This window comes from Lissotriton vulgaris, chromosome 2_1 (genome assembly GCF_964263255.1).
Source record: "Lissotriton vulgaris chromosome 2_1, aLisVul1.2, whole genome shotgun sequence".
Taxonomy (NCBI): Eukaryota; Metazoa; Chordata; class Amphibia; order Caudata; family Salamandridae; genus Lissotriton; species Lissotriton vulgaris.
Window position 1 is genome coordinate 93738758 of NC_141687.1, and position 23662 is coordinate 93762419.

The 23662-nt window shown below is 45.5% G+C and overlaps 1 protein-coding gene across 1 annotated transcript in view; it reads left to right on the plus strand.

Annotated features, from left to right (window-relative positions):
* The window catches only part of RAP1GAP2 (RAP1 GTPase activating protein 2), a 1533685-nt gene that overhangs the window by 110198 nt on the left and 1399825 nt on the right, over nt 1-23662 (plus strand). The window contains exon 2 of the mRNA XM_086954529.1: nt 6984-7019. Coding sequence (XP_086810655.1) covers nt 6984-7019 — 36 coding nt within the window. The remainder of the gene's footprint in view (nt 1-6983; nt 7020-23662) is intronic.

Genomic DNA, 23662 nt, shown 5'->3' on the forward strand with positions numbered 1-23662 from the left:
GGCCACCCAAGCAGCTATGAGCCCTGCCACAGCCCACTCACCACCACGCGGGCGAAATCTCCAGTGCCTTTTGTATCCCTCAGCCCGTCTGCCTCCCAGCCACTAGACCGCTAACCGGCCCCTCGCGCAGCGGAAGTGACTGTCTCTCACCTCCACGCCCTCCGCTCAACGGTGCTAGCCACCCTGTCGGAACGAGGCGTGGAGGAAGGATGGACGAGACAGCCGCCCCGAGTGCGCCAAGTAAGTCTGGGGAGTGCGGGGGGGGGGGTAGAAGCCTCCGTCGCTAAGGGTATGGCCCCACCAGAGTGTCCGATCAAATGCCCTGCAAAAATAAAATACTGCGGTATCCGCTTTTAAAAGCGCACGTTTGCACACAATAAAACTTTAAAAATGTCAGCGCGCTGGCCACCCAAGCAGCTATGACCCCTGCCACAGCCCACTCACCATGTGGATGAATGAGTGGGTGGTTTGATGAGTGGGTGGGTAGGTGGATGGACAGGTGAAAGTATGACAGAGGAAAGAGATGGATGGATGAGTGACTGGATAGGTGGATGGACAGGTGAAAGAATGGCAGAGAAAAGGGATGGGTAGATGGCAGGGTGAATGGATGGCAGAGTAGAGGGATGATGGATGGTTGGCAGGGTGGGTGGATGGATGATAAAGTTAACAAATGGATGGATGGATGGATGAGTAAATGGATGCATAGTAAAGTGAATGGTTGGATGGATAAATGACAGAGTCAATGGATGGATGGAAATGTGAATCTAAGAATAGTTGCATAGCAGAGTGAATCGATTGATGGATTAATGACAGAGTAAATGGATGGATGGATGGATGCCAGAGTGCAAGGATGAAGGATGGATTGATGGACAAGTGGATGGCAGAGTGGGTGGAAGTATGGCAGAGTAGATGGATGGATGGATGGCAGAGTAGATTTATGGATGGATGGATGGATGGCAGAGTGGATTGATGGATGCCAGATTGTATTGATGGATGGGAGAGTTGATGGATTATTGGATGAATGGCAGTGGATGGATGGATCGCAGAGTAGATGGACGGATGGTTAGCAGAGCAGATGATAGATGTATAGATGGATGGATGGATGGATCCCAGAGTGGATAGATGGATGGCAAAGTGGATGGATGGCAGAATGGATAGCTGTATGGTAAATTGGGTGGATTGATGGATAAATGAATGTACTATGGAAAGAATGTGGATGAAAGAATGTAATGGTGAAATAGTGGATATCAGTAGGTGGATGGAAGGGTGAAAGAATGAATGGATAGATGCATGGATAAAAAACACTTAAGCTGTTCTAGGGAGGGTTCAGCTCACTTGCTTTGCTTGCTTGGTGGCATCAGCGATTTAGTTCAAAGTGGGGACTGTGGGCACGGCATGGGTCAGCGGACCTCTCACCCTAGCAACAGTACAAACCCGTCCTGAAAAAATTGATGGGTGCAAAACCAGCTACTTATCCTTAGGTTGCACTCCTACCGTCTCACACCTAAGATGGGGCTTCACATCTGGCAACCTAAAAATAACTGCACACCATCCCCTCAGAGCAACGACTATTGCACATGATAGCATCATCTTGAAATACCTACACCAAACCATAGGTGGTAGCACGTCACACCAGAAAACCATACCTATTTAGGAAACATGAGTAAACTTTAATGATTAAATTGACACCAAAATTAATTAAATACAATCAGTAGAACTGGAGTTATGAATTTGTAAAGTTGTTAGTGCATAATAGCGCCTTAAAGATAAAAGGTTAATGTGTGGTATCTGGTTGCGCGAGACTCTGACAATGTCAAACGTTAAGGCCGAATGTGATGGAGTGCGGGTTGGTACACAAGGTTTTCGATTAGGCCCAGTCTCCGCTTACCTTTGAAGAAAAGTCCAGAAGAAGGTAGAGTTCAGTGGGGCAAGGCAGCAGACTGTGTCCGAGGAGGAGTCGTCATTACCAGGGCGCGCTGAACAAAGTCATGGTGACAATGATGGGAAAAAGCTCTGATTTCCAGGCTGAGGAGGTCATCATCATTGATGGAGAGCATGTTGTTGTCACCCTCTGAGAAGGTTTTTACTTTTGGGTGTAGACAACTTTTTGGAAGTCGAAAACCTCCAGCAGACATAGCTGGACGCAGTGGCCTAAGAGAGCTCCACTAGGCTGGATACCGTCACTCGAGGCCATCCTGAATAGGATGTGCTGCACTGTAGAAGAACATAGCAAGAGCTACCACAAAGTCAGGCCTATGGGTGTTGCACCTTGGGCAGATCAGCTGGCCGGTCTTAGCCCTAACTTTTTGTATTAAGCAGGAGCAGCACCTCTAAAACCACATCCAAGAATGCAGGACGTGGGGGGAACCACTTGGGGGGATTGGGACTTACTCAGGCAGAGACCAGGTACAGGGTTTTAGGTCTTCAGAGCTTGTTATGTCCCTGTAGCTCACACAGGAGGCCAGCCACCTAGCCCTTGAAGTTACTCTGGTAGTCCTGGGTTTAAGCAGCAAGGCAGGCATCTAGCAGCAGGCAGTACTCGGGGAGCAGTGCAAGGCTCAAGCATCAGGACAGTCCTCTGGAAGCAGCAGGACATTCCTCTGGAGAACATGTCAGGTCTCAAGCAGCTAGGCAGTCCTCTGCACAGTCAAGGCAGCCCCAGGACACTGGAAGAGGCACAAAAATGGTTAGGGCAATAAAAAGCCAACTTTTTTAAATAGTCATCATCAGAAGTGTCACTTAAAATCAGATATTACCTTTAAAGAGAATTTTAAATCACAATTAATTTGAGTCTAATTATGACATTCCTACCTGCTCCCAATCAAACGTTATCACCTAGTAAGGTAACTCAATGTTATCCTGTGGAAGAGGTAGGAGAGGTGGGAGAGGAAGGCTTTACAGTAGTAAAAAATGAATTTAGGAGTTGTCATTACCAGAACATGTAAAACTTAAAAGGCATTCCCTACTTCTTAAATACAATGCACCCTGCCCTACGGGCATTTTAGGGCCTACATTAGGGTTGCTTATTTGTATTAAAAAGGAAGGTTCAGGCCTGGGCGAATTAGCATTTCAAAACTTCACTACAGGCTTCAATGGCAGGTGTGAGACATGTTTTAACATGCTACTGGAGTGACTGCTGCAGGCCCACTGGTAGCATTCAATTTACAGGCTCTGGGCACATGTAGTACCATATACTGGGAACTTACAAGTAAAATAAATGTGCCAATCAGGTGCATCCCATTTTTGCCATATTTTAGGGAAATAGCACAAGCACTTTAGCACTGGTTAGCAGTGGTGAAGTGCACAGCGTCCTAATGCCAAACAAAAACGAATTTCAGGAAACAGGTGGGGTGAAGGCAAAAAAGGTCTAACAGACCCTCTCAATGCAAGATCATATATCTTCAATAGCCGGTGCTTGTTATTTTAGGCTAAAGCTGTTGCAAAAAATCCTCCCCTTTATCCCCATGACTTATCGAAGGCCGCTGACCCACGCGACGATCATTAGCAAGCTAGATTTTGCCAACGCCCTGCTAGCCGAGGTCGGAGTATCCCACCTGAGAAAGTTGCAGGTTATACAGAACACTGCTGCCAGACTGGTTCTGAATCAACCAACTGGCACCCCGTCACTGCCTTTGTTAAAATCCCTCCACTGGCTCCCGGTCAAACAGCGGTCCTTTTTTAAGGTCTGCTGTTTGACATTCTCTGCCCTTCAGGGCGTAGGTCCTGTATATCTGCAAAAGAAAGTAGTAAGATACAGACCCACCCGGGCGCTGAGGTCTCTCTCGATGCGATTGCTCCAAGTGCCATGCATCAAGCGCAGCAGGTCGGGGGCAAGGCCTTCTCTTACCTAGCCCCTACATATTGGAATAGTGTCCCAGTGGCCCTGCGTGCAATCTCCTCTTATTATGCCTTTAGAAAACACCTCAAAGCATATTTGTATTAGTGGCCCTGACTTCTGTCCTGCTATTTCGTTCTCTAGTTGTGACTGAGGAAAGCGCCGAGATGCCCCCCGGTGATTCGTGCGCGATATAAGTTCACAACATAACATAACATAACAAAAGACTTGTTGTTTTATGGAGGCACCCACATGTAGGCTGCTTGAGAACCCTTTGTGATGCTATCAAAATAGGCCTGGGACATGTAGGGATTCCTTATTAGATATCAAAAAGTAGTCCCTCTTGGAGGTCCACTTGGCCATTACAGTCTGCATCAAGATTTTGAAGATATATTTATATATTTTACCACTATGCTACCCACAACTTTGTCACTTTATGTCACTCCATCGCATAATGTACATTTTTTAGAATTCGCAAATAGCTTCAGCACACTTGAGTCCTCTTCTTTCCTCATTCACTGGGCAGCGAAGGAAGGACTCTTGAGATGCACACAGCAGATTATTGTTTACAACAATTCTCCTTGAACCACACAGGAAACCAAACATAGATCCATCTCTGGCCATATAATCTTGAGTCAAGTCGAGATACTTGGCTCATGAGCAAGCTTCCAAACCTGAGCCTTCAATATCTAGAGTTAAATCCAAATAAATGGCCCATACGTGCATCCTGGAAGAATCTTAGCACTGTTGGTAATGTTGGGCCTTTGGAGGTACCAGCAAACACGCTCTTTATTTAAGTTACCCAATCCAATCATAGTCACTGATACAGATATATTCCCTAGGGCATATTGAGGGCTCTGGACAACTCAACATCATTTATGAATCTGAGATAACTTCTTCTTTGGAACTTTATTGCGGCTATTGCAGCCATAAAAGCACAATTTAGAAATATTTTCTTTTCCATCAATTAAAAAATACAAAAATGATTGATGTAAGAGTGCGAGAATACATATTACACCGACAGTTATCAGTTCGCTTTTAGGGCCAATGGCCAATAATCATGCACCAGGGTGGAAAATATAATTACTAAAAATATCTTAAAAATATAATTTATCTAAATAGTAAAAACTGTTTGAAAATTACATAAATAATTGAATAACGTTCAATATCTCCCTCAGCAACCAATGGAAATTTAACGGTCATATGGTTCACAAATGCCTAGCGGAAAGGCCATATCTTACCTGGACTTCGGGGAAAGGGTAGGTGCACTGCGAGCAAATATATATTCACATTGCAATTATCAAGCAGACGCCTACGCTTAATCCACATGGCAAACAGAAATTTGGCGATCACAATAACAAAAACTGGGTCTGTATGCGTTTTTAAGATCCTAAAAATTTCTAAGTGGTTTCTAATGCCCAGGTTTGTGCACAGTTGGATCACCCACCTGAATCTAGGGTTCTTATATGCCGGACAAAATAGAACCACATGAATCATGGTTCCTTCCTCCACTAAACAACCAGGGCAGAGGCCACCACTGCTACCTGCCCACTTTCTAGTTCTTACATGTAGCGGAAGGGTCCCATACCTAAATTAGAGAAGGAGTGTTTTTGCCAAAACAGGTTGAACGGTATCTACAGCCTGCTCAAACTTATATTGGCACTTAAAGTCAAGGAACCCATATGTTAGAGATTACTATGGTCCACTAATTCCAGTTTACTCTTCCCAATCCAACAAGCTCAAGCTCTCCCTCTATCTCCACCAATCAATCAATCAGGGGTTTATAAAGCGCGACAACTCACCCGTGAGGCCAGAACCCAGCAACTTTGAGAGGTGCTGTATCATCTGCATAGAGGAAATGCAAGCTTCACATATTGTATTGTATTGTATTGTAATTGCATTTATATAGCGCCTACTACCCCTGATGTGGCGTCGAATGTGCAAGTGTGTGCGCATGCATGCGCACACACACAAATGCACACACTGAGTTCAAACAATGTGAAGTGGATGAAGCAGCAGTGCAGACTCTCTTTATTCACATACATGCACAGCACAGGGGCAAGCGATGCAAAGAGTCTTTCTTTTCTGAACATGTACAGCACAGGGCCCAGCATAGCAAGCTTCATGTACAGTGCAGGCAGGAGCAGTGCACATTTCCTGCAGACACAACACATTACCAGCTCAGAGACCAGAAGAGCAGACTTTCATCAGGCACCATGCACAGAGTGGGCTTTCACACTGCAAGCTTCCCTTAGACACAGAGCATGCACAGTATGGTACACAAGCTTCATGTACAATGCTGGCACAAGCAGCGCATAATTGGCGTATTTGATGTGCATGTCAGTTACGTCTTCACTAAGCACCTGAAATCTCTCTTTCTTGATGTTAATATCTCCTTTATAATAGTTTTCAACTGAAAATATGTATGAATATTTGGGAAAACAATAATTATTTCATATATGATATCGTTCAGGTTCATGATGTATTCAGCAGTCATTGGCAGTTTTATTTCAGATGAAATGTGATATATTCTGTGACGTCATGTAAAAAGGAGGAGTTTTTGGTCTACGTTTGCTTTAATGTATCAATATTGCGAGGTCAAAGATACCAAATATTTCACATAAGTCCAACTTTCCTAGCAATAATCAACCTAAATACAGTAACACAATTTAATAAAGATAACTAATCTCCACTGTACATGCTTAAAACAAATAGGGGTTGAAAAATAAAAAAGGAAGAAAAATTGTAAGAGATAATTAGAAGAAAAAGCAGTTTCATAGCAAGCCATCCATTAAAAATATGGATTATGCCAGAGAAATAAAGCCCAAAACACATCTTTGGAAGATATTGTTTTTGCACATAAAATTTCCCACAAAATTGTCTGTTGGGAAATGCTGTCGTACAGGCAAAGTGTGGCGGATATGATTGAATTTGGGACTTAACAACAAATGCTGCCATCTATCCAATAGTGTGTTGGCTGAATTATAGTTTTCCAACCTTTCATGATGCGGTTGAGCCTCATGTGAAATTGATGGTCATTTGTGGGCACCGAGGGTATCTTCAGTGGGCGGATGGGGGGACAGGGTGTGCAGTGAAGAGCAAAGTGCATTGAATCACAGGGACAATCCTTTCTGCTTCTCTTTTACAGGATTGACAAAGCCATGCTCGCCAGCCTGAAGGTCAAGTAAGTCAGAACCTCATCTCTTAATAACCCTGCGTGTTGTAATGTGTGTCCGTGGATGGAGTTGAGCCTTGTGGAGGAGGGCCGCAGGCTTGAGCGTCAAATGAGTAGTTCTCAGAAGTGACTGTACTGAAGCACAGCAGCACGACGCGTAGCAATACAAACCACAAATGCCACGTATGCCAGTCTCTGCCAATAGGAAACAAGGACACACGAGTTGTGAAGCGGATCCACCTGGTAATGGGGTGTCGCTAACACACTCTACAGTGATAGCCACAAGACGCTGCCATACTGGCACGGAGAGGCGATCTCTCTACCATTTTTGCTATGGTCTTTCTCCCCCATTTAATGTTTCTTCTTCCACTCACTCTCTATGCCCCATGTTTTCTCTAGTAGTCTCTTCATACCCAATGCTCTGTTTGAGGTTCTATCCACCATCTCCCTTGGGCAGGTATTTGTTTTTGCTGAAGTCCTGCTTTTTACACTCATCAATTCACCGTTCTCCATCCAATGCTCTCTGGTGAAACCTCTCCTCGCTCTGTTGCTGCCTCTCCACCCCCCCCGTACTCTCTCCGCCCACTTCTCCTTTATAACCCTCTGTATATTCAACACCCCTACCCTCTTCTTCACTATCTGCCTCTTCTTCCTTCTGACGTCATATGCCTCTGTCCATCTTTAGTGACTGCTTCTGTACCCTCTTATGTATGTGGTGGTCTCTTCGGGGCTTGTGTAGTCTGTCGTTCCCTAGGGCTCTGGCTGTCTGTCCACCCTACCTTTATAACCCATGCTCTCTCTGCATGTCTTTCTCTCTGTCCTTCTTTTAACATATCCTCTCTCTGCTACTCTAGTTTAAACTCTTCCTTTACACACCCTGCCCCTCTCTTGAGGTATCTTTCAGTTTCTATACACATCCCTCTCCCATCTGTTGTAAGGTGTATCCAACCACACCGCCCACTCCATGGCTGAGAGCACCCTGCCCTTAGAGCCCCAGGAGAGCAGGGGGTGCCCCCTCCCCCCACCTTTACTCACATCAGGCCGGTTCTGAAGATGCCCGCTTGTTCGGGGAACGTCCTTTACAACGGAACTTTTACAACGAAGTACCGTTACGACGCAGGTTCAACAACTAAAGTCATTACAACGACTTTCGCTGGAGGGCGCTCTAGGATAGGTAATAGTTTAATTTACTATCCAACACCTTCCCTACTATCCACGGCGACTGGAGTTGGAATAGTAAATTAAACTATTCACTATCCAGCGCCCCCCAGCGCAAGTCGTTGTAACGACTTGAGTTGTAAAACCTGCGTCGTAACCGTACGCGTTGTAAAAGCACGCGTTGTACCGTCATACATCCCAAATGTGGAATGTTATCAATATAAAATACTGTAATGTTAACATTGCTTGAGATTTATGGTTCTGCAAAGCTTTCTATAATAGTCATGCCTTGATATCTTACTTCATCTTTGTTTTGGTTTTGTCCTCTAAATTTAAATTTCCTTCCTCTATTTTACCTGCCTCCTATGTTGACAGCCTAGTTCACTTCATTTTTGGCTTGCTTTTGCCTCTAAATCTCCTTCTCAAGTTTACTTTTCTCCTATGCTGACACTCTACTTCATCTATGTCTTGATTTTATCCTCTAAATCTCTGTCCTCTATTTTACCTGTCTCCTATGTTTACACCCCACCTCACTTCATCTTTGCCTTGCTTTTTCCTCCAACTCCCCTTCCTCTATTTACCTTTCCTCTATCCCCATGTCTTCATTTCTTTACTCCTATTTTAGCTCTTTCCAAGTCACCAGTATTTATACTTTCGCTGATGACTCCCTGCACCTCCAACCACCTGCATGCCACAAACCAACAAATTCCCAGGGATCAGTTCCCACGAAGAAACGAAGAAATGCGGGGTCTACCTTTGCAAGAGCTCAGGCCATCACACCCATCGTGCACCGATCAGGATTACAAGGGTTCCCCAGTCATCTCCAGAGGCTGCAGTCCTTTAAATCTGATCCTCAAAGCCTGCAGGGACAGTGCTATGCATGGCTCCACTGCACAGATACTGTTGTACTCAGCAGTATGGGTGGGGATGCCAATGGCCATCGGTGCCAGAGGGAGCTTACGGGAGACCAGGGTGACCAGTAAGGGACCAGGATGGTTGCTCATAAGTGTCAATAAAATATTCGAAGCCAGGAAGGATGTTTCGATCCTATTTATGTTTTCCAACACTCCTTCCCTTATTCCTTCATTTCTCTTCGTCTATTTGCTTCTCTCCCACCTCTTTATATTCCCTCCTACCTCTCTTACCTCTTCACTACTCCTTTCCGCTTCTTCCCTCTGCCTTTCTCTTGTTCTCTTCCATGTTCCCGTATTCTTGCCCTTTTGTTATTTCCTTATTTTCCTTTTATCTTCCTTTGCCGTCTTCTCTACTTCCTCCCCATTGCCCCCTCTTTTGCTCCCCCCTTCCCCTCTCGTGTCCCTTGTTCCTCCATCGGTTTCTTCTTTCCTTATTTATCTTTACCCCTTCTCTTCTTTCTTCCCTCCCACTATCTTTTCACACGTTTCTCCCACCTGTCCTCTATACCCACCTCTTCCCCTCATGTTCTCTCCAACCTTTTCCCTTCCTCTTTCCTTCTTCCCCCCTTTCCCCTCATCATTCAGTCCTTCCTACGTCTTCCATCCTCTGTCCTCCCTTACCCTGTTGTCACATCCCTTCCTCTGTGGCTTCCCTACCTCTTTCCTCGCTTCAGGCTCTATCACTTAGAGACATCTTTTTGATGTACTGTCCTTCCGGCCTTTCTTCTTTCACTCGCGGACCCCTCCCCTTCTTTCTTCCGTGTTGGGATCCTTCCCCCTGCCTCTTTTCCACCTTTCCCACTGCACCACCCACCTCCCACGTTGACCCCCAGCCCCCCCCCCCGCCTCCCACTTACATCACAGCAGCCATTGCAGAGAACATAAAGGCTATTCCATAATTTACAGCCAGTATCATAACAGCAACACAGGCGTATTTATAGCCGCAGGGAAGGCAGTGTCTTGCCACGTGCCCACAGATAAAACAAGTTCCTATAAATTACAGAATGTTCCTTCTTTCTGACTCAGAGAAAGCAAAGGGATTTGGGACTGTGTAGTGTCAAAAATATTTATGCGCGGGGTGCAAAGGGATTAGCGCCTTCAGTTTTAATGTTATTATTCATAAAAAAATCGACATGCCCAAACCCTGTCTGTGTGTGGAGCGATGCCAAGGGAGCTGTGATTTTAATATGTTTTGTTGAGTAGAGCAGTATTTTATGAAGAAAAGACAACGAATAAATAAAAAAAGGCCAAGATGTGTACAGATTAGAGCTTTTGATGATTTTCAGTAGTCTTGACTTGTTTTCAGAAACATTGGATAGACATTTGCTTGGACAGTTTTGCATGAACAGTTTTGTTAGTACGGCCATAATCTTCGCCAAATGAATTGTGATGTTAATTGTGCCAATACTTGTGTATGCTTTCAATAGTTGCTTTTGGAGCATTTTAGGAATAGTCAATCCTTAACTGGCATTGGAATATATTTAGTTTAAACCTAAATACATGACTGGTGCAGTGGTACACTCACCAGAATTGCCTAAGAGATTAAATGCATTTAATTGAATGTTTCTGTGCATATATTTGTCAAAATCTATCAATCTATGTCCTGATATTTTGGGATTCGTGATTCTTTGTTATTGAAAATATCAACAAAATATGTGTTATTATTGAGATCTTTAATCTGATTGGACCTGGTTTAGCATTAGCCTCTGTGCCGCCTTACTCACCTCCACCTGCGTGTGCCGAATGGTTGCTGTTTGTTAGATGACGCACACTACTACGTGGCTTAGACGCCCGGCTCCACGCGCCATGTGCGCTCTTGGGTACTTCGCTTGCGCAAGCTCCCAAAGTCTCTCTGGGCAGCCATTGGTTGCTTGGGAGTAGAGCAGCCGGGCTCTGCATCCACCATTCCGGCTAAATGTGGTTAGAAAGAGAACCCACGAAGAGCTAGATTACTGCTGCTCTCATTATAAAGACAGTCATTCTGTTGCTTGGAAGGTAATTGTGTGACATACCTCTTCACCTATGGTTGGGGCTATTAAAGGCGCCAGGTCTTCTTTTTGCAAAGTGTCTGTGGGTCCACAGGAAACACTGGAACAGTAGTTTGTAACATTTTTCTCTTTGGCTCACTTGTATGAAAACTGTGAATTTTTCAACAATTTATGCCAAGTAAATTGGTCTGTTTGGAGATATAGCCTACTTCGGTGTGTTACTTATTTGTTTAATTTTGATCAGAAATTCAATAGGCAGTTTACAGCGGTCCATGAAGGCCGTGGCAGAAGGCTTGGGTTACATAAAGAAATGAATGATGCAGAATGAAGCAGAGGCAACGTGAGCATAGACACAATGTCATATGGATAAACTATTTACATTAGGATTCTGCGCATAGTCAATCATAACATTTGTAAAGTGCACTATTTACCCTCAAGGGTCTCAAGGCGCTGGGAGTGGGGGGTGCTGTTACTGCTCGAAGAGCCAGGTCTTGAGGAGTCTTCTGAAGGTCAGGAGGTCTTGGGTCTGCCGTAGGTGGGTGGGGCGGGTGTTCCAGGTCTTGGCTACGAGGTGGGAGAAAGATCTGCCGCCGGAAGTCGTTCTTTGGATGCGGGGTATTGCAGCGAGGGTGAGGCCAGCGGAGCTGGCGGGTAGGGGTTTAGAAGCTGAGTCGTCTGTTGAGGTATGCTGGTCCGGTGTTGTGGAGCGCTTTTTGTGCGTGGGTCAGGAGCTTGAAGGTGATCCTCTTGTTGACGGGAAGCCAGTGCAGGTCTCTCAGGTGGGCGTCCAGGGCGAGGAGCTGGGGGTTGTGGGGTAGCCGCAGCGCGAAGAAGTTGGCCTTGATGGCAGATGTGAAGACAGACGATATTCTAAAAGTATAGTGAATCTGCACAAAATATGTCCTTGTGCCTTAGATTATATTCTGAGTAATTGTGACAGTTATGATCAATCACACTTTTTCAAAAAGATGTATTGTATTGCTTCTGCAAGGTTCAGTGATACTCCACAGAACCTACTTCTTTCTATGTGCAGAACTACCGGCTGCAACAAAAATGCTCACAATAAAGTTCTCTGCTGCTTCTGTTTTCAAGCTTCAGGCTCTATTCTATAACATACAACAATACAAATGCAGCCCCCATCACCCATCCGCAGGCTGAATTCATTGGTTGCGTGGGGTTCGGTGGCGGGAACAGATACCTCACCATTAACTCCACAAAGTGCTCGTGATAGATTCACTTACTGCTAATGGGAGTCTGGGAGAGGCGCCTGCGCCTGCAGAGGGCTCTCCGGTTTCCCGGGGAACTCTCTGGTTGCCATGGCGACAGGTAATGCACAGGAAGTGTGGACAAAGGGGGGTATTCACACAGAACGGAAGTCAATTACAGCAGCCGGTTGGCACGAGCCACCATGAGCCCGCGCGCGGTCTGATTACCATAAATGACCCCCCTTTGCAGAGCCGGGGGTGGAGGGTGGTCTGCGTGGCAGGGATGTGGTGACGTCAGAGCAGCTGCAATGTTAGCGGGATATTAGCATGCACTCGTGCACACGTTGCTAATGTTGTCTCTGGTTTGGGTTCTGGTGCCCATCTTTGCGCGTGACCCGGGTGCGCGCGCCCATCTGCCCCTCTCTGCTCCTTTCCTTCCCAGCTCCCCACCGGAGGCCACCTGAGGTGCGCAGCACACTCTGACGATCCATGGAAGAGTTCCGCTGGCTCTGGGCTCGAATATCCACCATGAATATGTATGACGAGAATTTACATGCACTGGAAACTATTTGCATATTTGTTATTTTGAAGAGCTGCCCGGATTTTACCATCAGGTGGGACTTCGAGTCCAGTTCTGCTCTCAGCAGCTGACAGGACTCCGCGCGCGCCCTACTGAGCAGGACGGTGGCTCGTTGGAGTCAGAAAGCCGACCACTGTAGGTCCTGTGGTGTAGGTCAGTTGTTCTGCCCAGGTCCTGCCCAGAGGACATCAGAGGGGGTTGTGTGAAGGGTGCGGCTAGCTACAGTATAGCAAAGACAACACCATCTCGAAAAAGAGTGAGAGCCCAGCCACAGCGGCCACTGAGTTCAAGAACACTTTAGAAACACCTTAAAAATAATAAAACAGAGTAAACTGCACATCAGCCAACAATCAGTCACTGAACACCCACGTTATATCCATATATAACCTGTTTCTGATGGGTCAATAGAGCCATCGTGAGATCTGAGCTGTTCCAAATCTGATGTTCACAAACTATAAGGTCTGAGATTCTCTCCCAGAGGAAACAAGTCAGTGTTCTTCGACAGGTGGGACTGCTTCCACCTTCATGTTTACAATCACAACTCCATCCCTGCATTTTTTAGATCTCTTACACATATCAAGGCCTACCTTTGCTGAGTGTGTGGATGATGTGAGAGGTTTCTGCTTCCTCCCATGCTCGGAGTAGGGCAGTGTGGATCTGATCTAATAGTACTGTATGATCAGGGCTCTGGTGCATTTGCATCTGCAGCACACCTGCTTTTATCTGGAAGGTACTGGATATAGTTAAGCCATCCCAGTAAGCAGACCACAATGAAAAACAAGCCGGCTTCAGGCCCTTTATTAGTAATAATGTGGTAGCCTTGCTGCTAGAGCGGTCTACCTCGAAGCTGGGAAACCGGGTTCGAGTTTCAGCATCAACGCTCAACGTCCTGTGATTCTGGGCAAATCACTTAGGGCCAGATGTAGGTAAAGTACATTTACCGATTCTAAAATACCGAATTTTACCAATTCGGTATTTTAGAATCGGTAAATGCTATGTAGCAAAAAAATCGGTAAACATTACTGAATCGGTAAGATTCGGTATTTACCGATTCGGTAATTGCCATTCATTGCAATGGGCCTCCAGGCCCATAGGAATGAATGGCAATTACCGAATCGGTAAATACTGATTCGGCAAAATGGGGGAAACATTCAAGGGTGTCAGGGTGTCACTTTGACACCCTGTTGCTTCCCTGAATCGTGCTTGTGTGCAGATGTGGCACACATACATGCCCTAAGGGCATGTATGTCTATCACATGGCACAGTTGAAAAAGCACAGATTTGCATTTTCAAAGGTTTTCGTTATTTACCACCAACTTATAGTTGGTGGTAAATAACGAATCCTAAAATGGGAAAAGCACTCATTTGAGTGCTTTCTACATTGCAAATTCAGTTATTTACCGATTCAGTATTTTAAGGAATCTGTAATTTACCCATTCCTTAAAATACTGAATTGGTAAATTACTGAATTTGCAATTTAGGCCACCTACATCCCAGTAGCCTAATACCGGTCGGCAACGGCCGAAATTCGGTAATTTCGGACGTTACCGACCGGTATTGGGCCACCTACATCTGGCCCTTAATCTCCCCGTGCCTAACAAAAATGAATGTGTCCGTCTGTAAAGAAACTGGTGCTAATGTAAAGTTCTCTGATTCCCGATGTCTCGGGTCTAGTACGTGCTACATAAAACTCTGAAAAAATGTGACTTAAAAACCGATTGCCCTGATCTTCATCCAGACCCGTGCCGCTGACCTAAGGACTGGGTGGGAAACAACCGTTACAACGCAACTATTACAACGCACACCGTTACAACGCACACCATTACAACGCAGATTCATTTACAACGAATGCCTTTACAACGCATGACATTACATATCAGATGTTATTACAACACATGCTATTACAACGTAAGTATAGGTAAGTATATCATTTTATTTAACCTTTTTTTTAATTACAAAAATATTAAAAATAAATAAAATAAATTAATTAAAGTAATTTTATATATATAGTTTGGGTTATGGGGTACTGGCGTATTTTTAGAGTTTAAGGCTAGGTTTGGGTTTTGGGGTACAGGGGTATTTTTAGGGTTCAGGGCTGGGTTTGGGTTTTGGGGTACAGGGGTATTTTTAGGGTTCAGGGTTGGGTTTGAGTTTTGGAGTACAGGGGTATTTTTAGGGTTCAGGGTTGGGTTTAGATTTTGGGGTACAGGGGTATTTTTAGGGTTCAGGGCTGGGTTTGGGTTTTGGGGTACAGGGGTATTTTTAGGGTTCAGGGTTGGGTGTGGGGTTTGGGGTACAGGGGTATTTTTAGGGTTCAGGGTTGGGTTTGGGTTTTGGGGTACAGGGGTATTTTTAGGGTTCAGGGCTGGGTTCGGGTTTTGGGGTACAGGGGTATTTTTAGGGTTCAGGGCCGGGTTTGGGTTTTGGGGTACAGGGGTATTTTTAGGGTTCAGGGTTGGGTTTGGATTTTGGGGTACAGGGGTATTTTTAGGGGTCAGGGCTGGGTTTGGGTTTTGGGGTACAGGGGTATTTTTAGGGTTCAGGGCTGGGTTTGGGTTTTGGGGTACAGGGGTATTTTTAGGGTTCAGGGTTGGGTTTGGGTTTTGGGGTACAGGGGTATTTTTAGGGTTCAGGGCTGGGTTTGGGTTTTGGGGTACAGGGGTATTTTTAGGGTTTTGGGGAACTGGGGTATTTTTAGGGTTCAGTTTTAAAATAAATAATTTAAATTAATTTAAAAAAATAATTTTAATAATTTTATTATTTATTAATAATAGTTCTTTATTAATAATAGTTCTTTTAAAAATAAACTTAAAGTAATTTTTTACCCTACATATCCAGCACTTACCCTACTATTACACTCCCCTGGAGTTAGATTTTTTATTTTTAAATACCAAAACTATTTTTTTAAATATATATATATATATGTACAAATTAATTATTTAAAAAGAATTTAATTTATTAACTTAATAAAATTTTAATTAATTACATTTTTTAATAAAATAAGATACTTACCTATACTTACGTTGTAATGGCATGCGTTGTAATAGCATCTGCTATGTAATGTCATGCGTTGTAAAGGCATTTGTTGTAAATGTATCTGCGTTGTAAAAATTGCGTTGTAACGGTGTGCGTTGTGAAAGTTTGCGATGTAACGTCATACATCCGGACTGGGTGGCACATGGCAGATGTGACGCAAGACTCTGAGTGGAGTAAGTTATCAAAGGCAAGCTCCTGCTCATACCATTAGAGGCCTTCCTATAACCCATCACACATGTACAGAGGCTCTGTTTGATGATGTGAAAGGATTGATGCACCTTATTGTGTTATACTTGGAACAGATTTACTAAGACTTTGCACCTGTGCAAACTTTAGTAAATATGGCTCAACTTTGCTTTCACCCCCTTGTGCCTCAGTCTAGTAACTTTGGTTGTTGTGCGGCCTTGCAGCAAAAATGAATACATCTGCTCCTACAAGCGGTGCAGATGTTCTCTGCGTGTGCATATCCATAGATAGATGATCTGGTGAAAGGAATTCTCCATATTGCTTTAAGATGTCTGACATGTTGTCGCAGTCTCGTGGATTAAGTTACGAGGATTGAGACTCACCTGCTAACCATCCTTGGTCATTAAAGCCGCTCTAAGGAGCTGGGCAGGACTGAATGTACTCACTTAGGGGAGTCTGGAAGGGATTCCGTGCTAAAGAGAACTTTTTAGAAGTTTCCCATAAGCTTCCCCCTGATTGGATAGTGGGTGTTGTCACTCTGTAAGAGGGACTGAGATCCCAGAGAGGGCCAGCAGAGAGCACAGAGGCGGGGATGTTGATGAAGAGGAGGTGGTTGAACGGTAGCTCTTGTGAGCATGCTCTGCTGCTGCAGTAGGCCCATAATCAATCAATGAGCAAAGTTCTGCAAAGAGAGAATCTTATATAAGGGATAAGTAAAAAATACTGACTTCAGGAGGAAACTTGAGAAATGGGGTGACAACTTCTATGGACACTACATTATATGCTCAGACAGACCCTTGCAACTGTATGCTGTTCTAAATAACTCAGGTAAACGTGCAGAGTATATTGACCACCTGCCCCATGTCATTACGGGAACTGACTGTCCACAGCCCTGAAATGTTCACGTACAAACTATTAATTTCAGGTGTGTTGGTGTGATTTGTTCAATAGAACTGAAACAACACTATAACACCCAGAATGCATTAGGCTTCCATGCAAAAGCCCAGGACTGGAAACATGCGGGGGGTTCTGAAGCCTTTGCCATGCGGAGGAATGAGGGACAAATAGGTTGGGGTGGGGTTCTCACTAAAAATCAAACAGTGACATAAAGAATTGGGATAATGGTTTATTGGTAAAGGGGTATTGGCAACGTTTTTTTGGTTATGAAATTAACAACTAACAAAAAGATTATGTATTTTACTACTTAGGAAATGTCCTCTTAATTTTTAACTTTGCTATGCCCAGTGCATCTTTAAACAAGAAAAGAATTACAATTCAGATTTTTTACTTCTGAACACATTCCCCTACCTCTTCCTTAGTTGTGTTTGATTCTTGTGAAGATGTGTAGGTATGTTGTCTTTTCTGCATGGTCTTCATATATTTTGTAAATTCTTATGAAATGATAATTAGAACATTGGAATGTTGGGAGCTCTATTGCAGACAATGGAGTGCTCCCTGCTTCTACGGGCCGGTAAAGGCCCGCAGAGCAACATTCCAATGTTCTTCAAAGGCTTCTCGAAGCTCGAGTGGATTTATATCCCCTTGGGCTTCGAGAACCCTTTGTTTAATTTGTTAGAACATTCTGCCCTCTAGTGGCAGAATGTTCTAATAGCCTTATAGACCTTCGTAACAGGGCTATACCGGCTATTAAAGTCCCGCTGTCTTGTTAAAGTCCCTCGCCTTCGGCTCGGGCCTTTAATGATTCAGCGGGCCTTTAATAGCCGGCATAGCCCACTACGGCGGGTTATAAGGCTATATTAGAACATTCGAATGTTGGGAGCTCCATTGAAAACAATGGAGTGCTCTGGGCTTATAATGGCTGGTATAAGCCCGGAGCTCCAACAATCCAAAGTTTCTTTGTTCACAGCTCTGGCTGTGAACAAAGGCTTCAGGGAGCCTGAGGGCGTCACTAGGGTTGGTATCACCCAGTGCGGTAATTCATGGTGTCACCTCCTCACGACTTACCCCATGGACCTCCTCCGAGTCCGCCAGTGTGAGAGAGTTTGGAGATTTATTGCTCTCAGAAAGCGGGCTCCCGCACTGAGCACCTTTCAATAAACGCCTGATGGAAAGAACGCTCCGGGCAGAAATTGGCACCACCATCTAGTCAGGTGTGCTGCGCACCCATCCGCAAGCAGCAGAGAACACAGTCAGTGAGTACAGGTCCCCTGTCAAGTATGCTTCTCACTCACCCACATGCAGCAGAGAGCGCATTCAGTGAGTGTGCATGCTCCCAGCAGAGAGGTGTGCTTCGCCCTCACCTGCAGACAGTAAAGGGCACATTCAGTCAGTACCACCACCTTCTAGTAGTCAGGTGTGCTGCGCACCCATCCGCAAGCAGCAGAGAACACAGTCAGTGAGTACAGGTACCCTGTCAAGTATGCTTCTCAACGATCTGCATGCATCTGTGGAGTGGTGTGGCTCACCAGTTAGAGGCGGCAGACCCGAGAGCAGAAGTCGGCCGGGACCAGGGTTCAATTCCCGACGCGGCAGGGTCGTGGACTTGGGTCAGCGGACTCGATAATTCTCGCTTCGATGCCTACTCTAATCTGGGGTCACACTCGGCAACTCTGGGCATTAGCTTGCCTAATCTCCACAATGGCCCCCCCCCCAACGCCGGGGATGCCTGGCTCCACCCTGGGGACTCCCAGCAGGGACCATCCCACAGGGATAGCCAGGACGGGTTCCCCAGCGTTGCACAGCGCCAGGAAACCTCCGGGTAGCAGCGCGCTTTACAAGTGCAAACATAATAATAATAATCAGAGAGCGCATTCAGAGAGGACAAGTCCCCTGTCAGGTATGCTTCCCACCCATCCGCAGTCAGGTGTGCTCAGCATTCAGTGAGTACAACATCCACCCTCCCCCTAATCTGGTCAGGTGTAATGCCCACCCATTCGCATGCAGTAGAAAGCACCTTCAGTGAGAACCCCACCCCCGTTTTGGGAGGGCACCGTTACAACTGATCTGCCGGGTGGTACCTCAACCCCCCCAGTGCCCGGCGCACGGCCCTATCTCCCGCACCCTCGCCGGGCACTCTCCCCCAGCTCTCTCACCCTCTCTTGTGCGCCCATCGCTGGGTACGCTTCCCCCTCCCCCCGGCTCGCTCACCTTGCTGTTGGCACCCAGGTTCCAGATGGGCAGGGAGGCAACTTCTGCGGGCTGCCCGTTCTCACAGGTGCCGTTCATGGTGGCCGTGGTGCAGGTGTGCAGGGGAGCACACTGGGGGGGCTGGAAGGTGGGGGCGTGGAAGGGGCGCAGATGTTGCCGAAGGTGCGTCCAGGGGGGGTACAAGTTCCGAGGGGACCTCGTAAGTGCCGGGCGGGGGATCTTGCTGGGTGAAGGGAAATAACGCTGAAAAAGTTATAGCAGTGCCGTTGTAGGGGTTCAGGGGTTCATGAGGACAAGTGAGACACAGGTTTAGGGGAGACAGACTTTGAGTTAATGTATCAAACAACGTTGGAGAGTGGCCCTGGCTGACTCCGGCCGTGATGTCAGGCTGTCTCACTCAGAGCTGTGCGGCTCCGCAGGAATTATTCATAAAGAGACATTGTAAAACGCGGTGCTTTGGGTCAGCTGGAGGGCAGGCCCGAACTTAGCCTGCAGGTGGAGCAGGGCAGGCAGACACAGACAACGCTCTGCCTACTGCCGTGCCCCAAACTCAGTGGCAATGCTACATTGACAGCTGACACCTATGCAGATATGCGTGAAACGCATTTCAGTGCGGTGATGCGGAGCACCACACTGAAATGCGCTAGAGTCTGATGCGTGATACTTGGTAGGACTGCAGGGTGTCACCCCATGTGATGGTGCCACCCGGTGCAGTCCGCACCCCCGCACCCCCGCCCCCCTGCATCCCCAGTGATGCCCCTGGATTCCAATCTCCTCGCGCTCCCTGAAGGCTTTGTTTTATTTGTTAGAACATTCTGCCCTCTAGTGACAGAATGTTCTAATAGCCTTATATCCCGTCGTAGTAGGGCTATACTGGCTTTTCAAGTCTCTCTGCTTTGTTAAATGTCCCTTGCCTTCGGCTCTGGCCTTTAACGCTGCAGCGGGCCTTTAATAGCCAGTATAGCCCGATACGGCGGGCTATAAGTATTGTTAGTCTCCGTGCTGTGGAACTTCCATTCAGTATTACTGTGTCTGTGCTCCATCCTTATAAACAGATGGCAACATCGGTTACACCAATTGACGTATGTAAATGTCTATGAAGACCATGGTAGTATAGCCCTGGCAAGTAAAATGTTGCATGTGGGCCACAGTATTTATGTACACCACCCAAAAGCATTGCTAAAGAGTATGGCTCCTGAGAACACCATGGTGTCCTGACTGGCTGCAGTTTAAAACAATGTAGTAACTTTCAGACACTAGCTAAGTAGTTTAAAGGCAAGCTGTAAAAATAGTACCTCTGGAATCCTTGCAGTTGTTACTCCGGTTCTGCTGGCAGCCTCTTCCCGTCAATAGCAGTAATTAACATATAAGTGATGTGTACTGTCAATAAGCAATACACCAATTTATAAAAGAAAGAAGATTGTTGTTGGAGAGTCACTAACAAGTTCGCAGTCCATGCAGGTAGCAGTAGTGGGGCCTGGTGAGGGGGGATTTTGAGGGACGATGCAAAGAAAAAAGTAAATAAATAATTAATTTTCACTCGGCATCGTCCCTCGAAATCCCCCCTCACCTGGCCCTGTCACTGCTACCTGCTTGGACCGCGGCTGTCACTAACTAATTAGCTGGGATGGGTGGTGCAGAGCACAGTAGAGTGGTGCACCATAGATTGCAGTTGCGTAGAGTGGAGTGGTTCAGAGTGGAGTAGAGTGGCGTAGATTGTGGTGGTGTATAGAGCAGTGTCGTAGAGTAGATTGTTTTAGAGTAGAGTGAAATAGTTTAGAGTATTGTGGTGCAGGGTGAAGTGGAATGGAGCAGGACAGAGTGCAGTGGCATAGAGTGTAGTGGCAGAGTAGAGAGCAGCGGTGCAGGGTAGTTTAGAGTGGCATACAGTGAATTGGCATAGAGTGCATTGGAGTATAGTGGTATAGAGTGCATGAGCATACAGAGCAGTGGCATAGTGTTGCAGAGTAAAGTGGTGCAGAGTAAAGTGGTGCAGGGTGGAGGAGGCCTAGACTGGGGTGGTGAAGAGTAGAGTTGAATGGCGTAGACTACATAGAGTAGGTTGGTGCAGAGTAGAGCAGTGATACGTAGAGTGCAGTAGCATTGAATGGAGTAGTGAAAAGTAGAATGTAGCGAGGTGGAGTCATGGAGTCATGGAGAGTAAAGTGAAGTGTTGTAAAGTGGAGTATGCATAGTGTGGCAGTGCACTGTCATTACAGTCAACACATTTTCAACTGAAATGACCATTACATTTGCACAGACACAGTTTACTGATAGAATTATACAGCGCACAAACGATTGTGTGTAAATGTCATCATTTCCTGTATTGATTTGTTTTGATCATTTTATTATATATGTTTGAAATAGCTGCCTAGTTGATTTACAGACATTTAACCATCATGATTGTGACATAACTCACCTCACTTTGAAGTCAGAGAAAGAAAACACAAAGCTCTCTCAAAAGACAAAGCCTGACATTTGACCTCTTTCTCTGAATGCACAGCAAATATGACAAGAAAAGAATAAAATGTATGCTTCACGTAAGGGATGAACTCAAGCTGGACAGCCTAAAACAAATAATGCCAGCCAATAGAAAACAAGCAAATGTTAGTTACGAACCACAAAGCCAATGGTAAGCAATGGGCAGAATGCATTCCTCAGGAAGCGTTCTGATTGTCCCCATGATGTCTTTAGCAAACCAGACAGCTGCTCTGTCTGGGAGGCTTGGACCTAATAATGGGAGGCTCCTCATTTCCATAAGGCTGGTTCTTGGAGGGGACTTAGAGCTACTAAGAAGGGAACTTGACTTCTGTCATTTTAGATAGAGGCCTCTGGTAAGGTTTACAGCCAAGTGGGATAGAAAGGGATGAAAATAGAGCTTCACAATGGAAATTTTGCATGGTTTGGGTCTATGAAGTCTCCAATCATTGGCTAGTGCACCGGGTAGAATGTGCACCACACCACCCACCCCCTCAGAACATTCCTGGACAAGGAAGAAGTATCAGAGATAAGAAGACGCCTGCCTGGCCTGCTTCAGAAGACACTAGAAGAGACTGCATGCCCCTCACTCGAGCACAGAAACTGGGACTTCACTCCACGGACCAGTCAGCTGGACTCCTGTAACGCCTCAGAGGCACTCCTTCCTGGTGAGGTGCTCCATCGTGTGTGATGGCCTCATTCACTGCAGACTCCTACTTTGCTCCACCGAATAAATGAATGAATGAATGATTGATTGTGTGTTTTGGCCTCATTCACTACAGTCTCCTACTTTGCGCCACTGAATACATCTGAGAACCACAGAAAAGACAAAGCCGGAATGTAGGTCTTGTGACTGGAGTAAGACTGGAATTCATCCCAGCAATGAAACATTCCCATCAGCTGCAAAATCCAGCCCTGTCCTTTACTTAGGTTTTTGCTCCAAAACTGAAGCCTTCTGCAGGAGATTAAAAACAGTGCATTTAAGATTGAGGGATCAGCATTGTGGCTTGTCCCACTGGTAGCAACTGAGAATCAAAAAAGTCACAGAGGCTGAAAGTAAACTTTTGACTGACAAGAGCAACAAGACTTACCTAACCCAGTCAATGGCATCTTAGACTTGCTATTTTTTGTTTTTTCTGCTCCAAAACATAACAAATCCACCTCTGTTGTTTGCTTTTTCCGTTTTAACCATATTAGTATTATTAGCTATCATTTTTGTCTTGATTTTTCTAAATTGGTTTGGGACTTTTATTGTGTTGTGATCTTCCATAATGTTGTTTGTATTAATTAAACCCATCACACATTTCTTTGAGTATATTCCTGGTGCTGCTGTACCATGAGTTGTGGGAAGTTTGTCAGTGAAGTCGGCAGTGACCTAAAAAGATTGTACTTTTATTTAGTTGGTATGATCACTGCTCCTATATTAAGAACCCACTTTCTCACGTGCTGTAAAATAATTCTGTTACTGCACTATCACTGCAAAGATTACAGCTCAGCTGGAAAAATCCCCAAAACCACGCCGTATCTGTCAATTTGTACTAGGATTCTGTGGCAAACAGTTCTATTTTCCGCTGTAAACTGCTGGGGAATGCAAGTAAGATTTATTTAAGAAAATGCCATATCACGTCGAGCTCTCTGTTAAACTATTGACTGATAAACATTGACTATGTCACATAGAGAATGCTAGGCTTTTCTTTGGTTTTCTGCAAACCATTGTATGTACATATGATTCCAAATGTACCATTTGTCAGGCAGGATGATTAATAAATCTATCCTCTTTGCCGTTATTGGTTCTGAAAAGTATTTTGGTTGCTAAATTGCTATTCCCTTCGGCATGTTGGAGTGGAGCGCGCTCAGTACTGCATCTGTTCTTTCAGGAGTGACAGGTTATTCCCATATATGCCTCTCTCCTCCTCTATCATTGTCAGTGTCCAATAGCATTAGATCCCAGACTTCCGGTCCCTCGGCAGGCAACCTTTAATGCCTTTCCTGGTTAAGG